The following is a 24,931-nucleotide window of genomic DNA, read 5'->3' on the forward strand; positions in this document are numbered from 1 at the left end:
TGTATGTTACTCAAGGCAAATGAATGCTGTAAAAACACTTTTATTGAAAAGCAGTCTCCTCACACATTATGCAAATATATGCAAATTAATTATTTATATCATCCTTTGAGATTGTCCATAGGATTACATGGTTAAGAGACTTCTCACAGGATTGCACTGAAAATGTTCAAATTTGAAATCCACTGGTCTCTGTATGTTATTCAAGATAAATAAATGCTTAAAAAACACTTTTAATGAAAAGCAGTCTACTCACACATTATGCAAATATATGCAAATGAATTATTTATATCATCCTGTGAGACTGCCCATTGGTTTGCATGGTTAAGAAACTTCTCATAGAATTGCACTGGAAATTAAAATTCAAAAGTCTGAGGATTCCCCTGCTAAGCATTGGAAACCATTACAGAAAGAAATACATTTTGATATAAAGTCCTTTTCCCTCACGTTATGCAAATATATGTAAATAAGTCATTGATATCATCCTGAGTTGACATTAAAACAAAATAGTTGAAAAAAATCATCAGGAGGTACAGTTGGCGAGTTGCTGGTCAGGTAAGTTAAGACTTCACTCAAACTGGAAAAAAAGTCATATAGTCTCTTACACATATACCACATGTGATGTGTTGAGCAGTTCATTGCCACACAGCAAGAGTTCAATGGGACAAAACAAATTCCCTGAAGAAAAATATTCAGTACAACTGTTTAAAACAGTCTAGATAGGGGTAAATCATCAGTGTCATCATTATTAACATCATCATGAGTGTTTTTGTTTGACATGTTTGCATTGACCTTACACAGCATGTCAAGCGGTACATGCATATCATCATCAGTGTCATCATTATCATCATCATGAGTGTTTTTGTTTGACATGTTTGCATTGACCTTACACAGCATGTCAAGCGGTACATGCATATCATCATCAGTGTCATCATTATCATCGTCATGAGTGTTTTTGTTTGACATGTTTGCATTGACCTTACACAGCATTTCAAGCGGTACATGCATATCATCATCAGTGTCATCATTATCATCGTCATGAGTGTTTTTGTTTGACATGTTTGCATTGACCTTACACAGCATGTCAAGCGGTACATGCATATCATCATCAGTGTCATCATTATCATCATCGTCAACAATAATATCAGCATCATTATGATTTTTTTTGTCTGATGCATTTGCTTTGACCCTACACAATGAGTTAAGGGGTACATGCATATCATCATCAGTGTCATCGTCAACATCATTATCACAGACACTGGTTCCATTGTTATTGTCACTTGTCTGACAGAGGGTTGCAAGGGTACGTGCATTGCAAGCGGTGTGTCCATGTCATCATCAGAGGAACTGGGTACATCATTGGCGTCAGTGTTTCCCTCACTTATAATCAGTTGCAAATTGCATGATATCTCTCTGTTGTCAGCAATGAGCTTGCGCAAGATTGACCTTTTGTCTTGTATCTTGCTTCTGCCGGTCAGAGCAGTAAAATTTCCATTGCAGTGCATATCTTTAATTGTCACCCACAGCTGTATTTGTTCACTGGTTTCTTTGTTATTTAGTTTGTCTATTCTGCTTGTTTTTGTAACAAGCTTTCCAGATCTCAATTTCCGGACATTAGTATTTCTAATGGCGGTCTTCCTTGCCAAACTTCAGTAATCCTCTGTCGCTTTGCAGAATTAAACACTTCTTTTTCATCATGTATTTTTTTCAGTTGACAATCTTTTGTTCCAACTTTCTTTTGAAGATACTTCATTTCCTTAACACAACTGATATGGTTTTGTTTTGCACATCCGTTGCTTGACTTAAAAGCCAAGTTGATGCATGGTCACGCTTTGCACGTACCATGCTGGATAGAGTGAGAGGATTGCTAGATGGTGCAATATGGTATTGCTGAGAGAGTTGACCAAAGTCACTTTCACATTCGTCGTTTGTGGCACCTGTGACACGCTGAGCAGCAGCTACTTGGGCATCACTTGGCTCCCAGAATTCACCACCAGGAAGGTGTTCTTTGGCATGTTGCTGTATTTCTCCATACCACCTTGCAGCACACTTTCAGAAGATCTTTCACAAGATCATCAGTTTCATGACTTTCCCTTACTTTCATGATGTAGCTGTCAAGTTTGGGGTTAACAGACTCTTCATATAAAGTCTCTGTTCCGCTGAATAGGCCATCAGCATTCTCTGACCAATGATGTAGTTTCTGTATTGCATATGCATAGTGTTTATTCATTTCAAGTGGACTCTTTGCTCCTTTACATTTTGCCAAGAGTGGCAACAACACCTCATAGTATAAAATTCCGTATGTGCGTTCCTCTGCAAGGATTTTTCTGTCAAGATATCCTTCATAAACACTACTTTCCAGTTTGTTCCAGGCACCCTTAACGTCTCGCACATCCAAAAGAAACATTCTGACAAGGTCAGCTCCACAGTAAGTGGGTATTGCGTTGTGAAAATAAACTAGGTACCTTGATCCAACTATTGGCTGGAACAAATCAGCAGCTGAGTCTATATCACTTGCCAAGCAAAATGATTTAAAATCCTTGCCTTTTGCATATTCCTTCTTAGATTCCATACATAGAAGTTTGTCACACTCATATATGTGCCGCTTTCCCCCACTCAGATATCTTCTGGCTCTATTGTCATTGTTGTTGTTATTTTCTGTCCATAAGTACTTTACTGTAGCATTTGCCATAGCTTCTGCTGTGTTGTGTAATTTGTGGGCTGCACAAGTGAAAGCATATACATGTGATTTCTTTATCTTTTCAACCTCTGACAGTTCATCCCAGTCTTTGATACTTTTTCTCTTGGTGTCAATAAGTAATTTGGTCAGTTTCATCTCAGTACTGGCTCTATCTGACATCTTTGTTGATATGTTGGACACATCATATATTTCATCTGGATTTGTGATTCCATACTCTTTGGCCACACGAGATAATTCTGACAAATGCTCTCTGAGGTTGTCTAAGGTGTCTTCTGCTCTTCCCGATGCCACTGGGGTCAGACCAAGAGAAAATACAGTCCGTTGTCCAGTTGACGTCTCCTCCTCATTTGGTGACAAGACTATTTTGTGTGACAACCACTCAAGCTGTGACTTCGGACTTTTGTCAGTTTGGTACCCGACACATTTGTCTTGCCGACGACTCCATTCGACAAGGCCTCTCACTGTAGCCAAACATCCGGCTTCAACTTTCATACGCTGTGCAGTACTACGTTTTGGTAGCGGCGTTGTCTTCATGTCTATTGGACTCAAGTTCTCAAGCACTGTTCTTATAACAGGTTCAATGAAATTAGCAGACACTCCCAATGTAAGAAGGTGGTAGTAGACCATTCGAATTTCAGTCTTGTACAGGCCACTTTTTGTCTTTGTTTCAAGTGTCATCAACTGATTGATCTGTTTCTTCAGAACTTCCTCATTATGGTCCTTGTCCTTCATTTGTTGTTTCAGTTCATTGATTATTCCTTCATAAAAGACTTTATTTACTTCTCTATCCTTTTCAATATTTTCTTCAGCTGATTTAAGTTTCGCCTTTAAACTCACAATGTTTTTTTCTCTTCGCTGCACTTTCAGCTCTAATGAACGTCTCCTTTTCTGCACCACTTCTATTTTCTTCGTTCTGTTTTCAACCTTCTTCAGCTGCATTTCTTTTTCATTAGCTACATCCATCATCTCTTCTGCTGTCATCTTCCATCTGGCAACATTTTCCTGTTCAACCTGTACAGCTGCTTTCAGTGTTAGCACAGTCCCTTCAAATTCACGCTCTTTCTGTATACACTTTTCAACAGTGGTTTGTTTTTCGTCTTGAAATCTTTTCTCAAGATCTTGTATTTTTTGCTTTGTTTGCCTGTTTACTTCACTCAAAATAGCTTCTGTCTTTCTTTTTTCTTGAATCACTTCTTGTTGAGCTTCAAGTCTTGCTGCTTGTATCTGCAAGTCTGCTTTTGCTACACAATCCTCCATCCGTCTCAAAGTATTTTCTTGCAATTCTTTCATTGCATTTTTTGTTTCCTTTACTCTCTCCTGTGCATTCATTTTATCTGTCAATGCATCTTTAGTACGTACATTAATACTCTTCCGTAGTGTTAAATATCTTTTCCGCCACTGCCTTACTTCAGTCTCCTTCTGTTCAATTATTGAGAACATACTAGAAGGCATTTGCCTATTTGATTTCCTTGTGGCTGGTTGAAGTGGTTCTTTCATTGCCTCTTCATATGAAGGTGGTAAGCTTGACATATATGGAGGAGGAGTTTCTGCACACAATGGCTGTGGTGATGGAAGGTATCTCCCTGGTATTTTTGAAATGGGACTTACAACTGGTGAACTGTAAACTTTACCATGATCGCATAGGAAATGAGAACTCTGTTTTGATGGCCCACACATTTCCTTGCAGTCTGTCACACTAGGCCATACTAGTGTTGATGATAAAAAGTTGTGCAGGGCTTGATAGGATGTGTGACTGTGGCTTCTATTAACCCGACAGTTGAAGTTGCATACAAGTCGTTTATATTCTTTCAACAACCTTTCAGCTTTAGATCTAATGGCATCAAATCCCTTATCTATGCAGGCATAGTACATACACCAAGCTTGGAGAATGGATTTCTGATCCTTGCATGGTTCACTGTTGATGTACACACAGACATCAGGGAAGTGGTTCAAACGTTTCCATGTCAAGTACAGGCACAGGAAGTCTCTATTTGACAAAGGCAAACATGCCTTTTCTGAAACTTGTGGTTCACAGATATGTCTCTCTGTAATGAGAAATACCTTTGTCCAAGTGATGGTGGAGTGATGTATGATGCTTTACTCCCTGGTATTTTTTGCCATAACTATTCAAGGCAGAAATGCATATACATCCATTCCAATCTACTGGAATTCCTTGTCTGTGCTCTGTTGGTGAAGATTTAACAGTGATGTCACCAATTACTCGGAGAACATAACATGATACGATTTTCAAAATGTATTTTGAATGTTTAACATCACCAATGTCTTTTTAGTTTGTGATTTGAGCGAGTATTTTTTCGGCAGACAGATTCTCATTCATGTTTTCACAGCTCGATAGTTTTAACACTGTAAATGTACGGGTTTGAAATGCAGTGAAACTGGCCATTGCGTGTACTCAAGGTAGTACCACTCCAGTTCACGATTATATTCAGCGTTCTGTCAAAAATTCAGTGCCGATACGAAAGTTCTAATACTTGTAACTTTTCATAATGACATTGAAAGATACTACTGCATCAAATATTTCATCGTCGATGTCGCATCTGCGGCGACGTAATGTAACCGCACTTGTCTTATGAGACGCCGCCATATTGGATGCGTACTCGCATGCACACTCGGCTCTCAGTTGTGTTTAAAAAAGGCCGCAAACGGCGAATTCTCTTTTAATTTCGATAAAAATTTCAGATCTGTTAGAAAAATACTCAACCTTTATTCTGTTGAGCGACAAAGCTTCAATTTGTAATGTAAGGCATGTTATACTCACGCTTAAACACGTCGCTATTATGTATGGCTCTCGGCACACTTTCTCGTGCTGCTAGAATGACAGTCACATGGCACAACAAAGCTAATGCAAGTACCATACAGTACGTGAAGTTTGGTTGGATGATATTTTGACTTGGACATACAGCGAGCCAATCAAAAAGTGCATTATAAACAAACTTATTTAACGTAGCCACCATCGGCAGAACTTTGTGATCTTTTGTTTGAAACTGCAAAGTTTGAGGGCGCTGCATCTTGCACGCTCTGTAGCGATGCACTTTAGCAGCAAAAGTTATCATATTCCTCTGTCCGTAAAAATCGAATTATTATCGCAAAATGACTGGAATTTTTTTCTTGCAACTCATTTTTTATTTTTCTTCAACTGTATGCATTTTGAATAGGCTTCAGGAATGTTATGATATTTTTTTCTCGAGCTAAAATCACTAAGCAATGCAATTTTTTGCATTTACCTAGCTTTGGCCTCCCTACCAATTTAGGAGCATTCATATTAAAAGAAATGATATAATATAACAATCCTGTTACTAGCTGCAATAATTGTAGCCTATGGGCTCTGCACTGGGTTTTCTGTCATGTAGACTGTGTAGCGCCAGCTCATAGGGCTACAATTCCACCCTATGGAAAACGTGGAAATTTCGGGCAGCAGAACGCTGTGACAGAAACAGTCACATGGACGGCGAATTTTTCCTTATCTCATGGACATTTTCGCCATAGTTTTGCGTGATCATTAGTGATGTCATAAACTGTAAGGAAATGGTCGAAAGTGTATATTTTCGACTGGAAAACGACGGTTTAATCATAGACAGTAGTCTCGCTGTTACTGTCCGTGGTCGTATTTGGCGAGATGGAGGCAACTTACAAGATGGCAGCGGATTTGAAGGAAAACTTCGTTCAGGGTCGTTAACTGTTGTTTTTCTAAAATATACACTGTCGACAATTTCCTTAGCAAAGATGTCATCACTTATGACAGGAATCTAGATTATGATAAATTTTACATGAGGTAAGAGCATATTCGCCGACTGTGCAACCGTTCTGTACACAGCAGATCTGCTTCGCAAATTGACGCATTTCTATGGGAAGGAATTATAGCCTTACGGGCCAGCGAGGTGCAGCAAACACGCAAAAAGACGGGCCACGGCCCGTGGGCTACAATTATTGCAGCTATCCTATTTCTAGTTGAACATAATCCATATAACCATCTTAGCCACTTCCTTCTGCAACAATACCTTTATTTGGCATGCAAAGAAGAAAGGATATATTCGAACTCATAATGTATGGCATCCAGTCACCTGGCAAAGACATTGTAATCGCAACCACTCTGCTAAATGCCCACCCTACAAATGTGGTTTCACACCCAAGGTTATCGTTGTTACAATTTTTTCTAACAGCGACATCAACATAAGCTGTGGCCTAAGAGTTTATAAAGAACCTGCAGACACACACTCTATCATGGATATTAAAAAAAGATAACAATAGCCTTTGTCAAACAGCTACTGAGAAACAGGCAGACGGTTATGGATTGGGGACTACCAACCAGGGACCCCTTCCTATCAACTCTCAACTTCCAAAGATGTTGCCGGTCTTTACAAACCGTGAACGGTTGACTCTACCGATAGACCTGTCAATTTTTTTCACATATTTGCTTGCTAGCACTTTTAAGCTAAACTGGGAAGTGCAATGATTCTAGGTGTGCAATAATCTTCTTACATATAATGTACCCGTCTGATAACTGTAATATTTATGTTTTAATTATGGCATCCAGTAGTGCACTTTCCTTTAGATAAGCACGTACGTGGTCTGTAGACATATCCAATGATATTCCTTAAAATCATTGCAGCATATGTAGGCAACTTAGAACTCTTTCTGACATTTGTTAACACGCAGCATTAATATTGAGATTATATTACGTAGGATATTAACGTGAAGATAAGGCGATCATAATAATTAAATATTGTTAGTTGTTTGACTACTGTTTCTTCGTATGTAAAACCAGTTTTGATTGACTAGAAAGGTCACACCTGCTCTTGTTTTCTGTTATTCAAGTTGATTACCTCAGCCATACTACTAGTACCCCACCATAAGGGAAAGATACTATATGTCCAGCAGCATATGAAATTTCAACTTCTGCCTCCTTTCTCCACAGGTGTGTGAGACTCCAATGTAACTGCCGTAATACTGTGAAACAGTCTGCCAAGGAAAGATGTTTCCATTGCTCCATAGCTGCACAAACCTTCAATTGGGCAATACTTGGCATCCCTTGCCATTAAGTGTAGTGGTAACATTCCGGCAAAGTACGAGCATCTAGGTTATATGCTTAGCAGTAAAACATTACTATATACCTATGAATTTAATCATCGTGAAAGAAACTGCATAACAGACACCTTAAATACACCAGTTCCGGTGTTTTATTGACATGTATGAGCCATTTACTCAAGCAGAACTTCACCAGCTGGTACCATTAATAAGACACCGAATGCAGAACATCAGACCAAACGAGAAACTAGAGCACCTAGGAAGGTTGTAGTAGGGGAGGAATAAAACAACAAGTCATCGCCCTAGCTAAAGTTTCCCTGGCAGATGTTCTGTAGGCACGATCACCACTATTTGTTATTGGGGCTATGTATGTTCGAATCTTGGAAACAGGTTAAAGAATCAGCATTGGTATGGCTTGGATCCCCTACTTACTGGAAAGCACTTTCCAAAGGACCGAACAGAGAGGAATCACTTTTGGAAGGAAATCACTTTAACATGTTTTTTTCTATGCCAAGGCAAAGTGGAGCCTATACAAAATCTTAGGAGGGGTCAATGAATGAAAGACATCTGGCAGATATGTATGGAAATAATATGAGCTATGATTATGGCTATTGACAGGCTGTATTTCCAGGTGGAAAGCCAATAGCCGCATGTCTTCCTTTGCAAAACTGAATGCCTGTCTTGCTTTATGGAATGCCAGAACAGAAGAATACCACAGTGATTACAGATAGTCAACATGGTCAACATCACCTGCCCGGCTCAAGGGAATATCGAAGAGACTGAAGTCCCAAGTATCCAGGAAGGATAGCCAGGCTACAAACCTGCTACGATGTCTGACAAGTAAGATGGTAGCACTTCATGAATTGACTATTACTGTCATTGCGTTAGGATCAACAGCTGTTTTCCGGAGCTCCTGGTTTTGTCACCATTTTCTATCCTTTTTCCTGTCTGTTGGTAGGAAGTTTGTCCCTGTTTTACATCTCTAGCCGGATTTGCTGTAGTAATGTTGTGGCTTTCTATTTGTCTTTTATTTCCTCTTCTGGACCAGTTTTACGGGTGTTCATGTCCGCAGTCTGCATGGCTGCAGCCTGCTTGGCTTTACCTTAGCCAACAACCGATGACATGACACAACATGGCCTCAAGCAGTCATTCTCTGAGACACAATGGCATGTATTTTGCTATAGTTGTGGCTATCACTTTATTCATTCCCAAGGCCACATTTAAACCTACGTGTAGTCATGTCGCGGATAATAACAGATACATAATGAGCAAAATTCCAACACGATGGTTTGGACGCAGTTGATGAGCGTTCGCTGTAGTTTAGATCCGAAATATGGTAATGGAGTCACAGTTTCCGGAACAAACTTGTTTATCTGTATCTATGTAGCATAATGCTAACCAATTCTTACACACCAGAACCTAATCCAGGACCCAAGCAAATCAACTTCCTCTGGGGAGTGTGTCATCGGCGATGTAATTGGGTAAAGCCAATTTTGTGTTGCGATTCTTGTGACGTTTGGTATCATCAAGAATATATAGGCATGAGAGATGGAGTGTTCAAAACGCTTGCAAATATATCATGGAATGTGTGCAGTTACCTTACCAATTTTTCTACAAGGATATTTGATACAACCATGTTTGAATCTAGCAACTCTTTTGAGGTTTTCAAAGATGAGAACCAAACACAAAGTGAAATCAGTTTAAATTCTCCAACAGCAACATCATCACCTAAAAGGAAAAATCATTTCCAACACCTCACATAAAACACCTATGCGGAGTGATTTGCCAATGCGTATATTCGTTTTAAATTGTCGGTCAGTTAAATCTGGTGATGAGAAATATTTTCTAGAAAGCATGATTACATCTTTAGAGACTGATATCGTAATTGGTACGGAGTCGTGGCTTGATAATCGTATTTTAAGTTGAGAAGTCTTTCCACCTAAGTTTAAATTTAAAGAAAAGATAGATCAGGCGTGGCGGCGGGGTTTTCATTCTCGTTTCTTATAAATTTGAAAGTGATGAACCAGAAATACTTTAAGTTAATGGGCATACCGAGTTAGTGTTGTGCAAGATCAGTATTATTGGAACAAATTATTTAGCTATCGGCTTCTGTTATCGACCACCTTCATCACTTGATTTTGGATATTTATACCAACTCCAGTCACACCTGTCTCGCATTCCCAGTGGGGCTAATCTATATGTAGGTACGAGATTTTTATTTACCGGATATTCACTGGAATGATAACTGTGTTGTATCTAATGCAACAAATCGTAGACAATGCCATCAACTGTTGAGTTAAGTTAAAGATCAGGTGGTGGAGGAGCCAATTAGGATAATTAACTGACAGTACTGCATACATTGATCTCTTTTTCACAAATAAACAAATCACTAGTTAATATATGTACAGTAATTCCAGGTATATCCGACCATGAAACAATATAATTGAAGCAAACCGAAGCCCTATTAAGGCAAGGGAAGCACCAAGAAACTGTTTCCACTACAAATAAGCTGATTACGATAAAATAAAACAAGAACTGATTGATTTTGAATCAACATGTCAAAAAAATAACAAATATATGTCAGTAGACGACTAATTGGTTATTATTCAAAGATAAACTTGGCTCTTCAATGGATAAACTTATACCTTAAAATTCATTTCAGGCAATAAAATTAGGAAACTGTGTAATTAACCGTTCGGTTTAATATAAATTTTGGAAAGAAATAATTGTTCTTGAAACAAATTATCACAGGGAAACCGAAAGACAGATTGATGTACAAAGATGCGAAAGCAAATGCGCAAAAAGCTGTAAGACAAGCATATTGGAAACACCTTGAAAGTGTTATTGACCTGAAATTAGCTAGCAGCATGAACATTATAAACGAAACAAAAAAATGGACATTTATGAGATCAATTCGTAAGGACAGTAGTGGCATAGCGCCACTCAAGGATCATGGTAAAATGTTCTCTGATCCATTGGATAACTCCAATATTCTTAATAAACAGTACCGGTCGGTCTTCATTCAGGAAGATAAAACAACCATGCCTACCAAGGGGAGATTCATATCCAGCAATGCCGGAAATTACCATCAGTACAGAAGGCGTCAGTAAACTTTTAAAGCAATTGAATACCATCAAAGCATGAGGGTCAGACTTGCTGCCAGCTCAAGTCCTGAAAAAAACTAGATTCGGAAATCGCCCCATTTCTGAAACTTTTATTCCAGAAATGCTCTATATCAGAGTGCGTTCCAAAGGACCAGAAGACACGCAATGTCTCTGTCATCTTCAAAAAGTGAACGTTCACAGCTGGTATTATAGACCAGTCTCACTAACAAGCCTCTTTAGTAAAATTAGGAGCATATTATTGTGAGCAATATCATGAGGCATTTAAACCAATATCAAATACTTACTGATTGCCAGCATGGCTTCAGAGCGAAGCATAGTTGTGAAACACAACTTTTCACCTTATTCCATGAATTATCAGCAGGCCGTTCTTGACAGAGGTAAACAACATGACCTTGCTGTCCCCGACTTTAGAATAGTAAGGTTTTTGATAGGGCTCCTCACTTATTACTTCTTTGTAAGTTTAAGTTTCACAGCATTAGCGGTAACACATTGAAATGGATACGCTCCTTTTTGATTGACAGAACTCAAAAGTAATCATGGATGGAACAACATCTGATACAGTACCTGTTGTGAGTGGTGTTCCTCAGGGCAGTATATTTGGTCCTATACTGTCTTTACTGTTAATCAATGATCTCCCTCAATGTGTTCAGTCTAAACGTGTCTCTTTGCTGATCACTGTTTTGTGTATAGAGAGGTTAAATCCAACCAAGATGGTAGGGTACTGCAAAATGACCACTGTCATATACAGATCTGGGAAAACACTTGGGATATGTCATTTAATCCGGAAAAATGTAGCATAATTTGGATCATGCGATCAAGGTCACCAAGAGAGTTCCAATATCATTTAAAATGTTACAATCTCAAGACTGAAACGTTTGTAAAAATACTTAGGGGTTGACTTAGCCTCAAATTTTTCATGGAATACAGAAATTGACAAGATAGTTAAAAAGGCCAATAGTACTCTCGGTTGTTTTAAAGAAACCTATGAATTACCAACTCTGCTATCAAGACATTGGCTTATTTTTCCCTGGTTTGGTCAAAGTTGGAATACTATTCATCTTTGTGGAATCCCTACATGAAAACTCTCACTAACAAAATCGAGATGGTTAAACAAAGGCAGCCCGATTTGTTAAAAACAGGTATAGAAATTAAAGTAGTTTTAATTCGATGCTGGAAGAGTTACATTGGGAATCACTGCACTCCAGAAAACTAAAGTGCAAGCTCGCTATGCTGTATAAGATAATCAATAATCTTGTTGATAATCCAGCTTCCGACTATTTCTCCTTGCAAGGAGAAATAGTCGGAAGCTGGATTATCGCGCGAACATCTGTTTTTTATCAATAACCAGACGATCTGTTCTCTCGAGAACGATCCATGAATATTGGGCAAAGTGAGAAAATCCCTCAATGTGTAGCAACCTTGGGTGTTCGTTATTTACATATGAAAAAAAATGCATTTCGTGAATTTATTATTTGAATAGAATCATGAAGTACATATATTTCAGTGCGAGTGAATGTTATTTGTCATCGGTGGTGTTTACTGTTCTCTGCCTGGGAAACATGTGTCCGTCCGTATGACCTCAAAGTGTTTACACTGTATGCAAACATTAGAAACTTTAGACAGTGTATCAGTTGCCACTGACGTCAAACATGGGTTCGTAAAGCTCATCTCTTTCTCTAGCTTGTATATTACAGGCAGTGAGAAACCAAGATGCAACAAGAAATAGAGCGTAGACAGGAATACTACGAAACGAGTATTGCCGTGAACAGACCATACACAGACCTACGAACTGGCAATTTCGATCTTTTACCGGAGTTCATTGGTCCAGAGCCGGGGCTTATCAACCCACTGTCAGATGATGCTTCAGAAGTCGAATGTTTTGTGGAAATATTCGACAAGGATCTGATAAGATTCATTATCCGATGCAGTAATCGTTATGCTAGACAGAGGAGAAGGGCAAATGCAAGGGAACGGCAAAGATCGGTCTGGACACTGACGACAGTTGTCGAAATGAGAGCATTCATTGTGAGTGATGGTGCTATTCGGAATTTGCTGGCAGCCTGAAATCCAGCTGTATTGGTTGGACCATGTTTGCTTCGGTCATAAATTTCGTCAGAGAACTTTTTCCCGTGATCGCTTCAAGCTACTGATGCGATATTTATACTACAGCACACAGCCCTACTGTGCTCGTAACACAGCCATGTATACAGCCCAAAAAATAAGTGAGAAATGGGATAGAATGTTGAAAGTACGAAATGTCATTGATCGAGTGAATGCAAACAGCAGAATGCACCCGGAGCCCAATGTGCGAGCTAGCGATCGACGAAGGAGTCATCCCCTACCGGGGCCGCACAAAGAATGTTCTCTACAATCCAGCAAAACCGCACAAATATGGAATGAGAGTTTACACTCTCAGTGAGTCCGCCATGGGTTACGTTTTCAACGACGAAGTCCATCAACCTGTCGCTGATAACTGTCATCACCCGCTTGATCCCGATGCTGCAGATGACCCCCTGAGTTTTCAGGGGAAATAGACCTGGGAAAGTTGTTTCCCGGCTGATTCGACCCTACTATGAGTTAGGACATCATGTCATTATGGACTCATATTACACTTCTGCCCCGTTGTTTGACCATCTCTACGTGCATAATATTGCTGCCACGGGAACCTGCAGAATGTACACCTTAGCTTACCCGATGAAGTAAAAAATGCCGCAAAACTATGATCCACAAGTCGTACCGCCTGATGCTGACGACGAAGAGCGATGGCCACGTGGTAGTTTCTCGGTATTTCAAGACGGTGCAATGACAGTATGTGCCTGGAAAGACACAAAAATGGTGAAATTTATGAGCACGGCAGTCTCTGCACGGAGACCGAATCGAGCGCTAGTGAGGCACCGATGTAAAGATAAAAGAACCGGTGATTTTGAACGAACGGAAGTACTATGCCCGAACGTTGCTGTAATGTACAATCAGTACTTCAGAGGTGTTGACTTGACCAATCAACAGCTGGCTTACTACACACCAGGTCTGTCATCGTCACGGTGGCACAGAGCTGTGTTTTACCACGAGCTGAACAAGGCACTCATGAACGCTTTCCACAACATGGCATCAGTTCATGGATAGGGTCAAAGTGGATGAGATGCAGACGTCAGCTCATGTTTCGCGCCCAAGTAGCAAAACAGCTGATCGGTAATTTCTCATCACGTCAACGTTCCCCAAGAGCAACTAGTCTGACGGCACCACGTCTCATTCCTACCAATGTGGGAAGAGTTGGTCATCGAATGGGTCGCAATCCGGATGGAAGACATAGTTGCGTGATGTTTCGACGTGCAGGACGGATAGTAGGCCAGTGGAACTCATCCCAATCGTGTTCATGAGACAATCAACTGTTGCCTCACTTGCCAGTTACCAGTGTGTCACCCACGGTACAGTCAAGCATGCTGGCGAGAGCACAATGTGTGAATGCCGTTTGCAGAGGACCGCAGAACTTGACTATGCACGGACTGAACATTTGTCGGTATTACAACCCTTTATTACACAGTTGACATGGAAATAAAAAAACATTCACTCGCAAACTATCGGTGAGTATGATGTACTTTTGTGTATGGTTGTGTGAAGTGAATAATTGAGTCTAACACATTTGCGTTTTGGGTAAAGATCGAGTTACAACGATGATTTCATTGGACGATTGCTAGACAAAGTCTCAGCTAGAGCAGTTCCTGTTTTGGCAGAGAGCGAGTCGCTATGCAACGAAAATGCATCTGAGTAGCTAACAGTCGATTTCCCCGGTCTGTCATCTCTCAAATGCGTAATAAAAATATTTTTTATTATGCAAATGGTATTCGACATTTACATACGGCTCCCTAGGCTGTACGAACCTCGAATACATCAACACAGTAAAGATCACTTGTCAGCTCAGGGTAGTTCAGACCATAACCGCTCAAACTGACAGCTGCCGACCGACAAACACAGAAAAGTGATGATCGGCCTTGTGGGAACCCGTCGCCTCAGTGTTAAGGTTGCAACTGATATCTATCAATATAGCTTTCTCCCAAATACTGTTTATCTCAGGAATGCTTTGCCGGCTGTAGTTGCCGAAGCCCCTAGTTATGCATCTTTCAAACAGGGCTACCAATATTCAACGTCCTTTCATCTGAAGATATGGTTGGATGAATTTTTGGAGGACATTATTTTTGAAATGAGTTTTGCTAAGCTGACAACATGCCTAAATCTCGTTTCCCATGTTTGCAATGTGGTCTTAGTTCCCATGATGTGCAGAAAACTTAGGAAACATGAGTTGACTTGTAGGTGAGAACTGAGGGGGAGGGTGGACACTGTTTGTGGCACAAAGAATCTGACTGGGAAACTCTAATGACGAGTCAGAGAGACATTGATTAGCATCTAGCTGTGCCCATGGCAACATGCACTTTAGGAACGTTTTGAGTAATGCTGATTTTGAGTAATGCTGATAGGAGATGAGTACTGAAAAGTGGCAAGCAGTATAAATGAGTAAACAGAGCTGTGAAACCCAAGGAGACTGAAATGCACACAGTGGAGAGACAAGCGTAGTAACCCTAGGAGAATCCCTGGAAAAAGTACAAAGAGCTCGATGTAGGGGTGTGTCCGATACAGTGTACAACGCAACTTGTTGTTGAGAGAGACCATCTTAGGATGGAGCAGAGTTTGTGAGAGCAAAGCAAAGACGATAGTACAAACTTTCTTTAGCCAACCCATAGAACAGAACTTCTTGAAACAAAGCAGCCAAAATGTCGCTGCAGTAGGACTGACAGTAAGTCTAGGCAACTGCTTATAATGCTTCAGCATCTCTGTCCGATGTGCTGAAAGCAAATACCGGATCCCAGCAGATCGAATGGAAGGGGAAAGTCAATTAAAAGTTCGCAGCTGTGTGCTGCGTACTTTTCACAGAGAAGGCCTAGACTCTTGTGTTACTTCAGTAATACTGTGAGACTATCTACACAGAAATGATAATTCCAGTGCTCCATTACCATACAACCTTCCTGTTGGCAATGAGTAGCATTCTAGACATTCCGTAGCTGCACCGTGTACAGCAAAAAATTTATTTTTACCATGAAGGTTCTAGCTCTTAGCAGTAAGATGCCTCTTTTTACCTTGTTGAAGAAACTAAGTCAAATGGCAGAGACATGTACCGATCACAGTATTCTATGGCTTTGCTTGGACTATTAACCGTAGCAGAACTTTGCCGGCAAGTACCATTGAGCGAGAATCCCTTAAAGGGCCCAAATACATGCATTGTGTAAAGGCCTGTTAAACCCTATTCTCGAAACTAGGGGTTAGAAAAAGTGTCGCTGCAGTATAACAGTAGTTTATGAAATCCATGTTTTTCATCTGTTCTATTTTCCACTTGGTCTTTATCATTTGTGACGTTAATTGCATATACTCCATTCTCTGTATCATTCTGTTTTCTGACACTATCCCTTTACTTTATCATGTTGGGTCAGGCTACCATGATTCGTTTGATATCCTGTTAGCAGAAAAGTATGAGTCAATCAGCACTTGGGAACGTTCAATATACCTGGCCACACCTCAGAAAAACACTTTTAATGCACTTTATTGATTGCTAAATTGTATGAAACTTGTCTACTTGTTTCTGAAGATGACTGGTTTAATTCGGTGCACTCTTTTAGGATAAAGCACTGCTTTGCTCACTTTTCCGGATTATAGGATGGCAATCGTTTACACAGAGTCGTTTGAATGTGCAATGAATATCGGCTAGATGTCCTAGGCACGTCTCGTACACTACCTTGAAATAAGAATTTGTGCCAGGATCTGATTCATTTCTCATATATTTTACTATTTGTAGCTATGTACAAGATTGGTTGACGGTCTACCAGCCGATTGATGATATCACCTTTTACATTTATTTCAATAGACGCTAAGTGCTACATCACTTATTAATGTTATTGCGATTTATTCCATTCACATAGGGGTCCCTGCTGCCTCTTTTGTTTTATCAGTGTTATACCGAAACTGCACGGGCAAATCACATGCAATGTCACTAATGACAGTGTGTTTGCTACACCATTGTAACTCTGTAACTTTCTTTCTAATACCGTTCGATGAATGCATCAAATGATACCGTGTTTCATTTAATTAAAGCAGCCTAAATCTATGCATCATTTCAATTTACCTGTAACGTAGTTCGATTGAACCTCCACTTCAATGATACATGACCAGAAGTTTTGCATTGTAATTCCACAGGATTACCATATAGTATATTAGTTGTCAACACTACAGCATGTATTGTAGTATTCTGCATGCCCTCTGAAAGTAAAGAAATGGATTGAAATGTAACCCAGGGAAATCTCGTCAATAAACTGAGTTCTTCCATCCCTACTGTCCCCTACACAATAACACTTTGCGAACAGCCTGATCGAACTAAAATAGTCATGGTTGCAAAGGTTAAATAATGTTAAGAGTGAGCAAGTAAATTAGCGCAAAGACGTGTTCAATTTATATATTTTATAGTTATCAATTTATATAACATCCGATCCTAATGTAAACTAATACGATTTATAAACATCAATAGCAACTTATCAATTCACAAAGAGACTTTCAAATATTCTGATAACTGATCCACTCCTTCATAGTAGCTTCCTCATAGGGCAATATGACAACAATGGCAAGGTGTACTGAAGCAATAAATATAAAATATGGGTGTGATACCATTTATTGAAAGACCAATGCTGTCGCTTTGGATAACATCACAGCTGGTATGTAGTTGACACGAATATTCACCAATATCTTCTTCTCCTGTGTCCGCAATTCTTATAACTGATGTCCTATCAGTATTAGTCACCTTGTATCTGTGACTCGAACTGTGTGTCTGCATTGAACGAGAACGTGACTGTACTTTTGAAGTCTCTAACCAGTAATGTCAAGAAGGCAATGTATCTTTATATATGCCTATTGTGAGATAAACAAGCACATTTACCATGTTTTAACATGTGAAACTCTTTCATGCAGCAGATATTTGTTTTACTCGACCACTTTAAATAAAGAATCTAAAGCAAATTGACGATAATATCGACAAGTTCCACCACAGTTAAAAAATCCATATTTGAGACTTTATCTATGACCCTGCCGAAGTTCAACCTAATTAAAACTGTATCGTTAGAAACATTGTTAATTACATCAATGGCAAGGTCGAAATTGTCGTATTTGTTCCAGCAATTATTATTGAACATGATAATTTTTATGATATTTTTTGATATTTTAATTGTTCATGGCCTCCTTGTTATCATTTTCTGGTCATTTCTCAAAGATTTGCCTATTCGTGTTTATTTGAATTGTCTTTTCGTTTTTAGAACGGAGCTTGTGATGTTACCTTTGCAACGAACTTTAAAGTCCTTGACATTTTCATGTAACATATTACGTTTAAATTTGTGAATTTTAATGTTGACTACATATTATAACAAATTTTAGAGGGGAATATACATTTAACACAAAAAGAGATACCTGTAAAATATTACCGTTCAATACCCATTCAAATGCTGACACAGGTCCTGAAGAATTGCACATCAATAGACTGTAATCACCATATGCTGCCGGTTGATGCAATGCACGTATGTCAACAGCTATGTCCTCTACAAATATGTAAAAAGAAGTTTGCAGTTAGTGTGTTAACATCTCAAAAACTGTAATCAAATAAATTTATGACAGCTTTTCATACTATCATACAGTAGAACATAGTGCCTTTTAATAATTACCTTTCACTTCCAATGTTATTTCTACTTTTGATGAAAATCCCATCCGTCTTGTTGCTATGAAATTGTAGTCGCCTACCATAGAGCAATCTACACTCAAGAATGTTGTGATATAAAATGGCCCTTTGCTATATGGACGGATGCATGGATTCCGTGATGAGGAAATAATAGCACGTCCTGATTGGAGTTGGTAGTTGTATATGTCACTTGCATTTTTGTCATATAATGCAATGTCTACACATTGGTGACAGTCTAATTTTAAGACCAGTGAAATTGTCCTGTGCCTTTTCCCACTAACGATGATTGAAGCCTCGTTATCTGCAATAAAAGAAAAATGAAAGACCACCTTTAGATTGTCACGTTTGGTGCACGATTGTTCTTACTGGCTGTAGTACAGCGGTACGAACATCCCACAGCAGACTAAGCAAACAAGAGTCATCCAGCATACACGAAACCGTAGCAATCTATGGTAACCATGATTTCCTTGTATTTAACAAAATCTTAACACAGACTCCGTTATAATGATTATGAAACGTGTACATTAGGAATTAAAAGACACAATGGCACTTAGAGTATGTCACTTTAGGTGGTGTTGCATCTTACAGACATTATGTTGTCATAAACAATACGTCTCATCAAATGTGTTATGAATGTGCCTCATGATAGATATATTTTAGACATACTGCATGATAGATGTGTCTGACCTGTATTCTATGGGTAATTAAAGTATTCCAGACATGGGTGGGGAACCAATTGAATAAGACCCATGTACTGTCCACCATTTTATGAGGCGATAACAATGGAAGGATTTCTCTCAATCTGTAAATTCCACTAAAATAATATAAGTATATATAAAAGCAGGTCCAATAACCGGTATCAGTCAAGATATATAAGTAATTTACGAGGTCAAAGGAAGAAATAGAAAATGACGATAACAATAGAGTCATATGATATCAGGTGTCCAGAATGGGTAAGCCTGCCCTGCTAGCAGTCTACCTTGTTCAACATTGATAATTATCGTGTCCCCTGGTAAAGCCGGCCGAATTATTGTTCTGAGTCAAGTCAAAACCAGCTACTCTGTCACTCATCTTTTAAGAAACAGATGTGTCACATTTAGGTACAACATCTCCATAACTACCATATGAGTCATTCAACAGTAAAGTGCAACCACTTTGTGACAATAAGGTCAAAAATTAAATTTTTTAATCTGAATTAAAAAGTTGAGTGGGTAGGCAGTACTACAGGTGTGTCATCTAAAAATATTTTTTTTAAGATAAATATTTCTTTGGTTAAGGAGGAGGGCAAATTGTCGCGGCAACAGTAACGCGTGTAACATGGACAGACATGACATTGTATTGTATTTGATCACATGTATGCCATTATTATCCCTGTTCTAAGTTTGAAAGAAACCCATTGGTCTACAAGAACTAGAATCTTAGATATTATCACAAGAGGAGGATATCTGACGCAATGTTATGGTCAACTGGCAACGTATGTAACATGGACAGACACTGGATTGGCTTTATACGCAAATTGTGTGTGTTCCAATCTGAATAAATGTACTGATTGATTTATATATGTATATGTCATGACAAAGTTAAATACCTCAGAATTATGAAGTGATTGTTATAAATTGGCTCTGTGGATAACCATAAGAACAACAGAGGGAAGACCCCTGTATTGTCTATGGGATAACGTATGTAACATTGGACAGACATCATCAGTTTTGTCCAATTTGTTCATAAACGATATGGCATCTGAGGTGCATCAATAGTTGTAATGAAAGCTTTCAGTAACTTTCTGATACAGATAGAATTGTCACACTAAAAAACAAATTACATTATTCTATCCAGTATTTAATTAAACTACAATTACTTCCACGCGTGTAACACCAGTAACGCGTGTAACAAAGAGGACAGACATCCTGCCATTCAGGTGCTCTCAGTAATGGTGGCCATTGGTTTATATTCAATTGCGCCATGACACATGAAATTTAGGCCACCCTCAAATGACAACATTTCAGCAATGTATACCAAAATAATTTTTTTTAAATCTTGATTTCGGAAAATGATGTAACGCGAGTAACATGTGGACAGACGTCTTCCAAAAATATTTTTAACTGCAAGAGAACCCAAGCTTCAATAAAGACAGAATAAAGAATGTTACATAATGGAAGATTTCATTGTTACTCAAATGTATGAGTGGTTTGTTGCAGCTTACAGCCTTCACTATATTTACTGTTCTCATATTATCAATTCGCGTAGAGTTGGACAGACATAGTTACACGTGTTGCCAATATTTATTGGCATAATATCTGGCCCTTTCCCTAGTGTTTTTTTTCAAAAATAAACTTAGTTAGTAATTGCTTATGATACATTACTACTTTGCATTTGAAATCGATTCAAATAGTATCAATATTGTAAATATCCCTTCCTAATGTAACAGGGGTACAAAATGTCACAAAATGGTGAGCAAATAGAGGCCATATTTACAAAGATAAAAATCTATAATTTTTGTTGAGCTGGACAAACAGCTTTAATATTTTTTTATATATGCTCATATGTAGTACTTACTAAAAATAATATCGTTCTGTGTGAATGCTGTTATGATCGAAAAAGCTAGAGCTCCAAAATTGGGAAAATGTCAAATGTTGTGCTTTACTGTGGAAAGACTCATATCCCTTCTTAAATGATTTTACTAATTACTTTAAATATGGCAGTGGCGGGTTGGTATAGCAGGTGCGGGTCTGACATAAAACTTAATAGCTGCTGTATTTATATGAGCTATACAGTGCTCCGGGCACAGTTAAGATACACAAATGCAAACACGTGCTATCGAAACTTTTCTTGGGATAACTGAGTCATCTGCAAGAACAATCTTGACTTGTGACAAAGAAAGAAAATAAAAGAAAACTCTGTGGCTGCACCCGTAAGGAGATTGGGTCTCAAAACACTCACTACGTCAGACATATTCTTGCGTTACGGCCTATTTTTTCAGACTTATATATCCTTTCAAGACTCAGGAGGAAAGGGAAGTCCTTTTTATTGCTGGTGGTCTAAATTTCAACTGATTTCTCATGCTGAAATATCTTTAGTAGTGTAAATATACTGGGATTGTATTTGATGGAAAAATACACCAAGTTCCTGAGAACGCACAGTGATATTTTTACCTTTCATTTTCTATAAAATGAGTGGTGTTCAAATAGAATACAAGATAGCCGTGTCAACAAGTTTTAAATCCAAGAAAATGGTTGAGCAATGATAACTTGAACTACAATATCCTTAAGAAAAAGCAAGAAGGTCAAAATTTTAAGAGAGTTGATTATTGATGTTTTTCATGATGCACAATACGATGAGTAGCTTCTTCCTTGCAAGAATATCGGGTGCTTTGCTAAATTTCTTACGAAAAGTCTGCTGAATTTCCAAGCGGATATGAATAGTCAGACTAAAATCTTATTGCCGCTACATTGGTCTTCGGTCGTAGCCTCAACATCAGTATGACAAAGCAGCTTCAGAGAAGGCGTTCCAGAATTGCGGATGTAGCATTGTTGGTCAATGTAAACAAATACTCTGTAAGTGCTCATGTCAGTGATTCTCACTAAAGAACGGGATAATCCAGCCAGTGATCTGTGTCTTGGAAAGTGCAATTACTCTATATTTATTGCTCTATATTTTGTGCAATTAAACACAATATTATATAGACTCCGTCAATGTGCACCTTCCACAGTAAAACGACTTTAGCATCAGGCCATACGAAAGAACTGAGCCCTAGTGGTCAATATCCAACAAAAATCAATAGGCTAACTCTTGTAATTCCTGAGATATGTGAAAGTAGCTATACAGTCATTTTTATGTTCATCTTTAAGAATTATGTAAAATGTTAACGTGTTTAAATTTGAGTTGCCATAAATTGAAGGTAACATGTCTCAGGTATTTATCTCACGTACACTTCATAAAAAACAATTTATCACCATACAAAGCAATTAAAATACTATGAAACTTACCTAATATAACTGTAATCATAGTTTGACCGAATAAACCTTCGTCAGATGACCACCATGAAGTAAGATGAGTGCATTGTTGTAATGCCTTAGGCTCCTTATCTTTAACACAAAGAAACCATCAAGGACGTCTACTTTCTCATTGGCATTTTTAACACTAAGATGTGATTTGTTAGATGAGCAATAAACTACCTCATCCGTACCTACGACAGGGAAAAACATAAAATGAACAAATCACCGGATTACTTCAAGGACAAAACAATGATATCTGTTGCTCAAGTTTTATGCCTCGTCCACTCTTCTGGATGCATAAAACGTAAGTAACAGATATAACTACTTTGTACTTGAAGTAATATGTGTTATTATTTTATAACTCTCTGCTTTCCCACTAGGACCACTGTATACTTCGAGATACACACACACATACATACACACACACACACACACACACACACACACACACACACATATATATATATATAATATAATATATATATATTATATATATATATATATATATATATATATATATATATATATATATATATATATATATATATATATATATATTATATATATATATATATATATATATATAAAATACAGTGGTGAATGAAAAGTGACCCATGCGGGACTCGAACCCACACCCCCCGTAGACATTACGGATGCTCTACCAACTGAGCTAATGGATCAGTCGGTCATATATATATATATATATATATATATATATATATATATATATATATATATATATATATATATATATATAATATATATATATATATATATATATATAATATATATATATATATATATATATATTTTAGCGTACGTAATAGTAAATTTTAGCGTACGTTATAAACAGAACTACCCGTACTTGAATTAATTTGCATTATGTTTACAGCTCTGCTTTAATCACTGTACTTTCCAACATGGATATCTCCTAACTTTAATCCACACAGGCACAGGCACATACACAGACACAGACAGATATAATAACTATGAGAACACATCAAGTATGTTTTGTACCTATTACTCGAGTTTCAATAAAATCTGCCTATCTGACGATCGCGTGTATGCGTGAAACTCGAGTAATAGGTACCAAACATACTTGATGTGTTCTCATATTTATTGTAATATTGCTCTGCATCCCTGCATCGAGTACTTTACCCCTCTGAGAAGATACAACAAGTTTTGGTATATACACATATATTGTTTCCGTGTGTAGTACCTAATGTTTCTGTCCTGTTTAAACACAGGTTTTGTCTTGTGTCGTTAATAAAGTGCTGTTCAATAAAAGTCGGGAGCGTGACGGTGCAATTACGTCCTCATTTAAGAATGCGACGATAGTGTTACCATTGATGACACGAGGACCTGAAGAGATGAAGATACCGATTTTGTAAGAATGTCTAAAGAGAAACAGGTAATGATGAGGGACCTTTTAAATCGCTTGGGAAAACGTTTGTTGTACAACCTTAATGTAGATTCAATCGTCTATGTGACTCAGGTATTTGTAGCACTTTCAAAAGACTGACAGCACAGAGTTGAACTTAAGTTTTCCAATAAAATCTTGTTGGAACCGAACATATTGTTGGTTGAGTTTATTTACATATTATCGGGAAGAAGAAGACCACCCGCATGAGTCTTCGAGGGGATGATAGCACTCCTTGTTATTATATTACCAGGTTCGATAACTTTTCCAGGTTTGACATTACGCTTGAATTTAAATTTTGTGTTTGCGATTTTTTCAATACATTGCTGTAATCTACGCTGCACCATGAGTTACTATTGGCACAAGAGTTCACGGAGACCCGTTCACGACTTATTTTATCTGTGTAGTTCCTTTCAAGAGCAGTGCCACCCATAAAAGTTATCACATGTAAATCAAATGAGCTGTGATCGTTTGAGCCTCAAATCTTCTCTTGCCAGGATATGGCAAAATTAGAAACATTTCATATTAGTATGCAAAAGTGAATAACGTATTCATCTACATTATGGTCTTGGCCTACTGAATTTCCGTCTGATTTCAGATCACGATCTAAAGAGCCCTGTGCTTATGCGCAAGTATACTAATAAACTAAAAGTATTTTAATTGGGAGGAAGGTATCATTTCGTGGTATTTAGGATCAATTGGCATAACGATAGTTTTATGTGGACATCTTAATTAAATGTCTACTTTAAGGGGTCGCATTAAACCTTTGACCCACTCACTGACATGACACCTTAGGTTTATCATTCTGTTTAATGCAGGTAATTAAGTCGTAGCTGGGCATTTTTCAGTCACACCAAGTGATTAATCACGATATATTCTGAAAAG

At 38.2% G+C, this 24,931-nt stretch overlaps 1 protein-coding gene across 1 annotated transcript; it reads right to left on the reverse strand.

The window, feature by feature from the left end:
* Positions 1-1,705: 1,705 nt before the first annotated feature.
* On the reverse strand, positions 1,706-5,535 carry LOC139117627 (coiled-coil domain-containing protein 171-like). Its single transcript, XM_070680872.1, has 2 exons — positions 5,478-5,535; positions 1,706-4,882 (listed from the first exon to the last, which is right to left on the reverse strand). Exon 2 carries the CDS (start codon positions 4,568-4,570, stop codon positions 1,985-1,987), a length of 2,586 nt encoding a protein of 861 aa, XP_070536973.1. The 5' UTR covers positions 4,571-4,882; positions 5,478-5,535; the 3' UTR covers positions 1,706-1,984.
* Positions 5,536-24,931: the final 19,396 nt, after the last annotated feature.

Source organism: Ptychodera flava, chromosome 2 (genome assembly GCF_041260155.1).
Source record: "Ptychodera flava strain L36383 chromosome 2, AS_Pfla_20210202, whole genome shotgun sequence".
NCBI classification, from domain to species: Eukaryota; Metazoa; Hemichordata; class Enteropneusta; family Ptychoderidae; genus Ptychodera; species Ptychodera flava.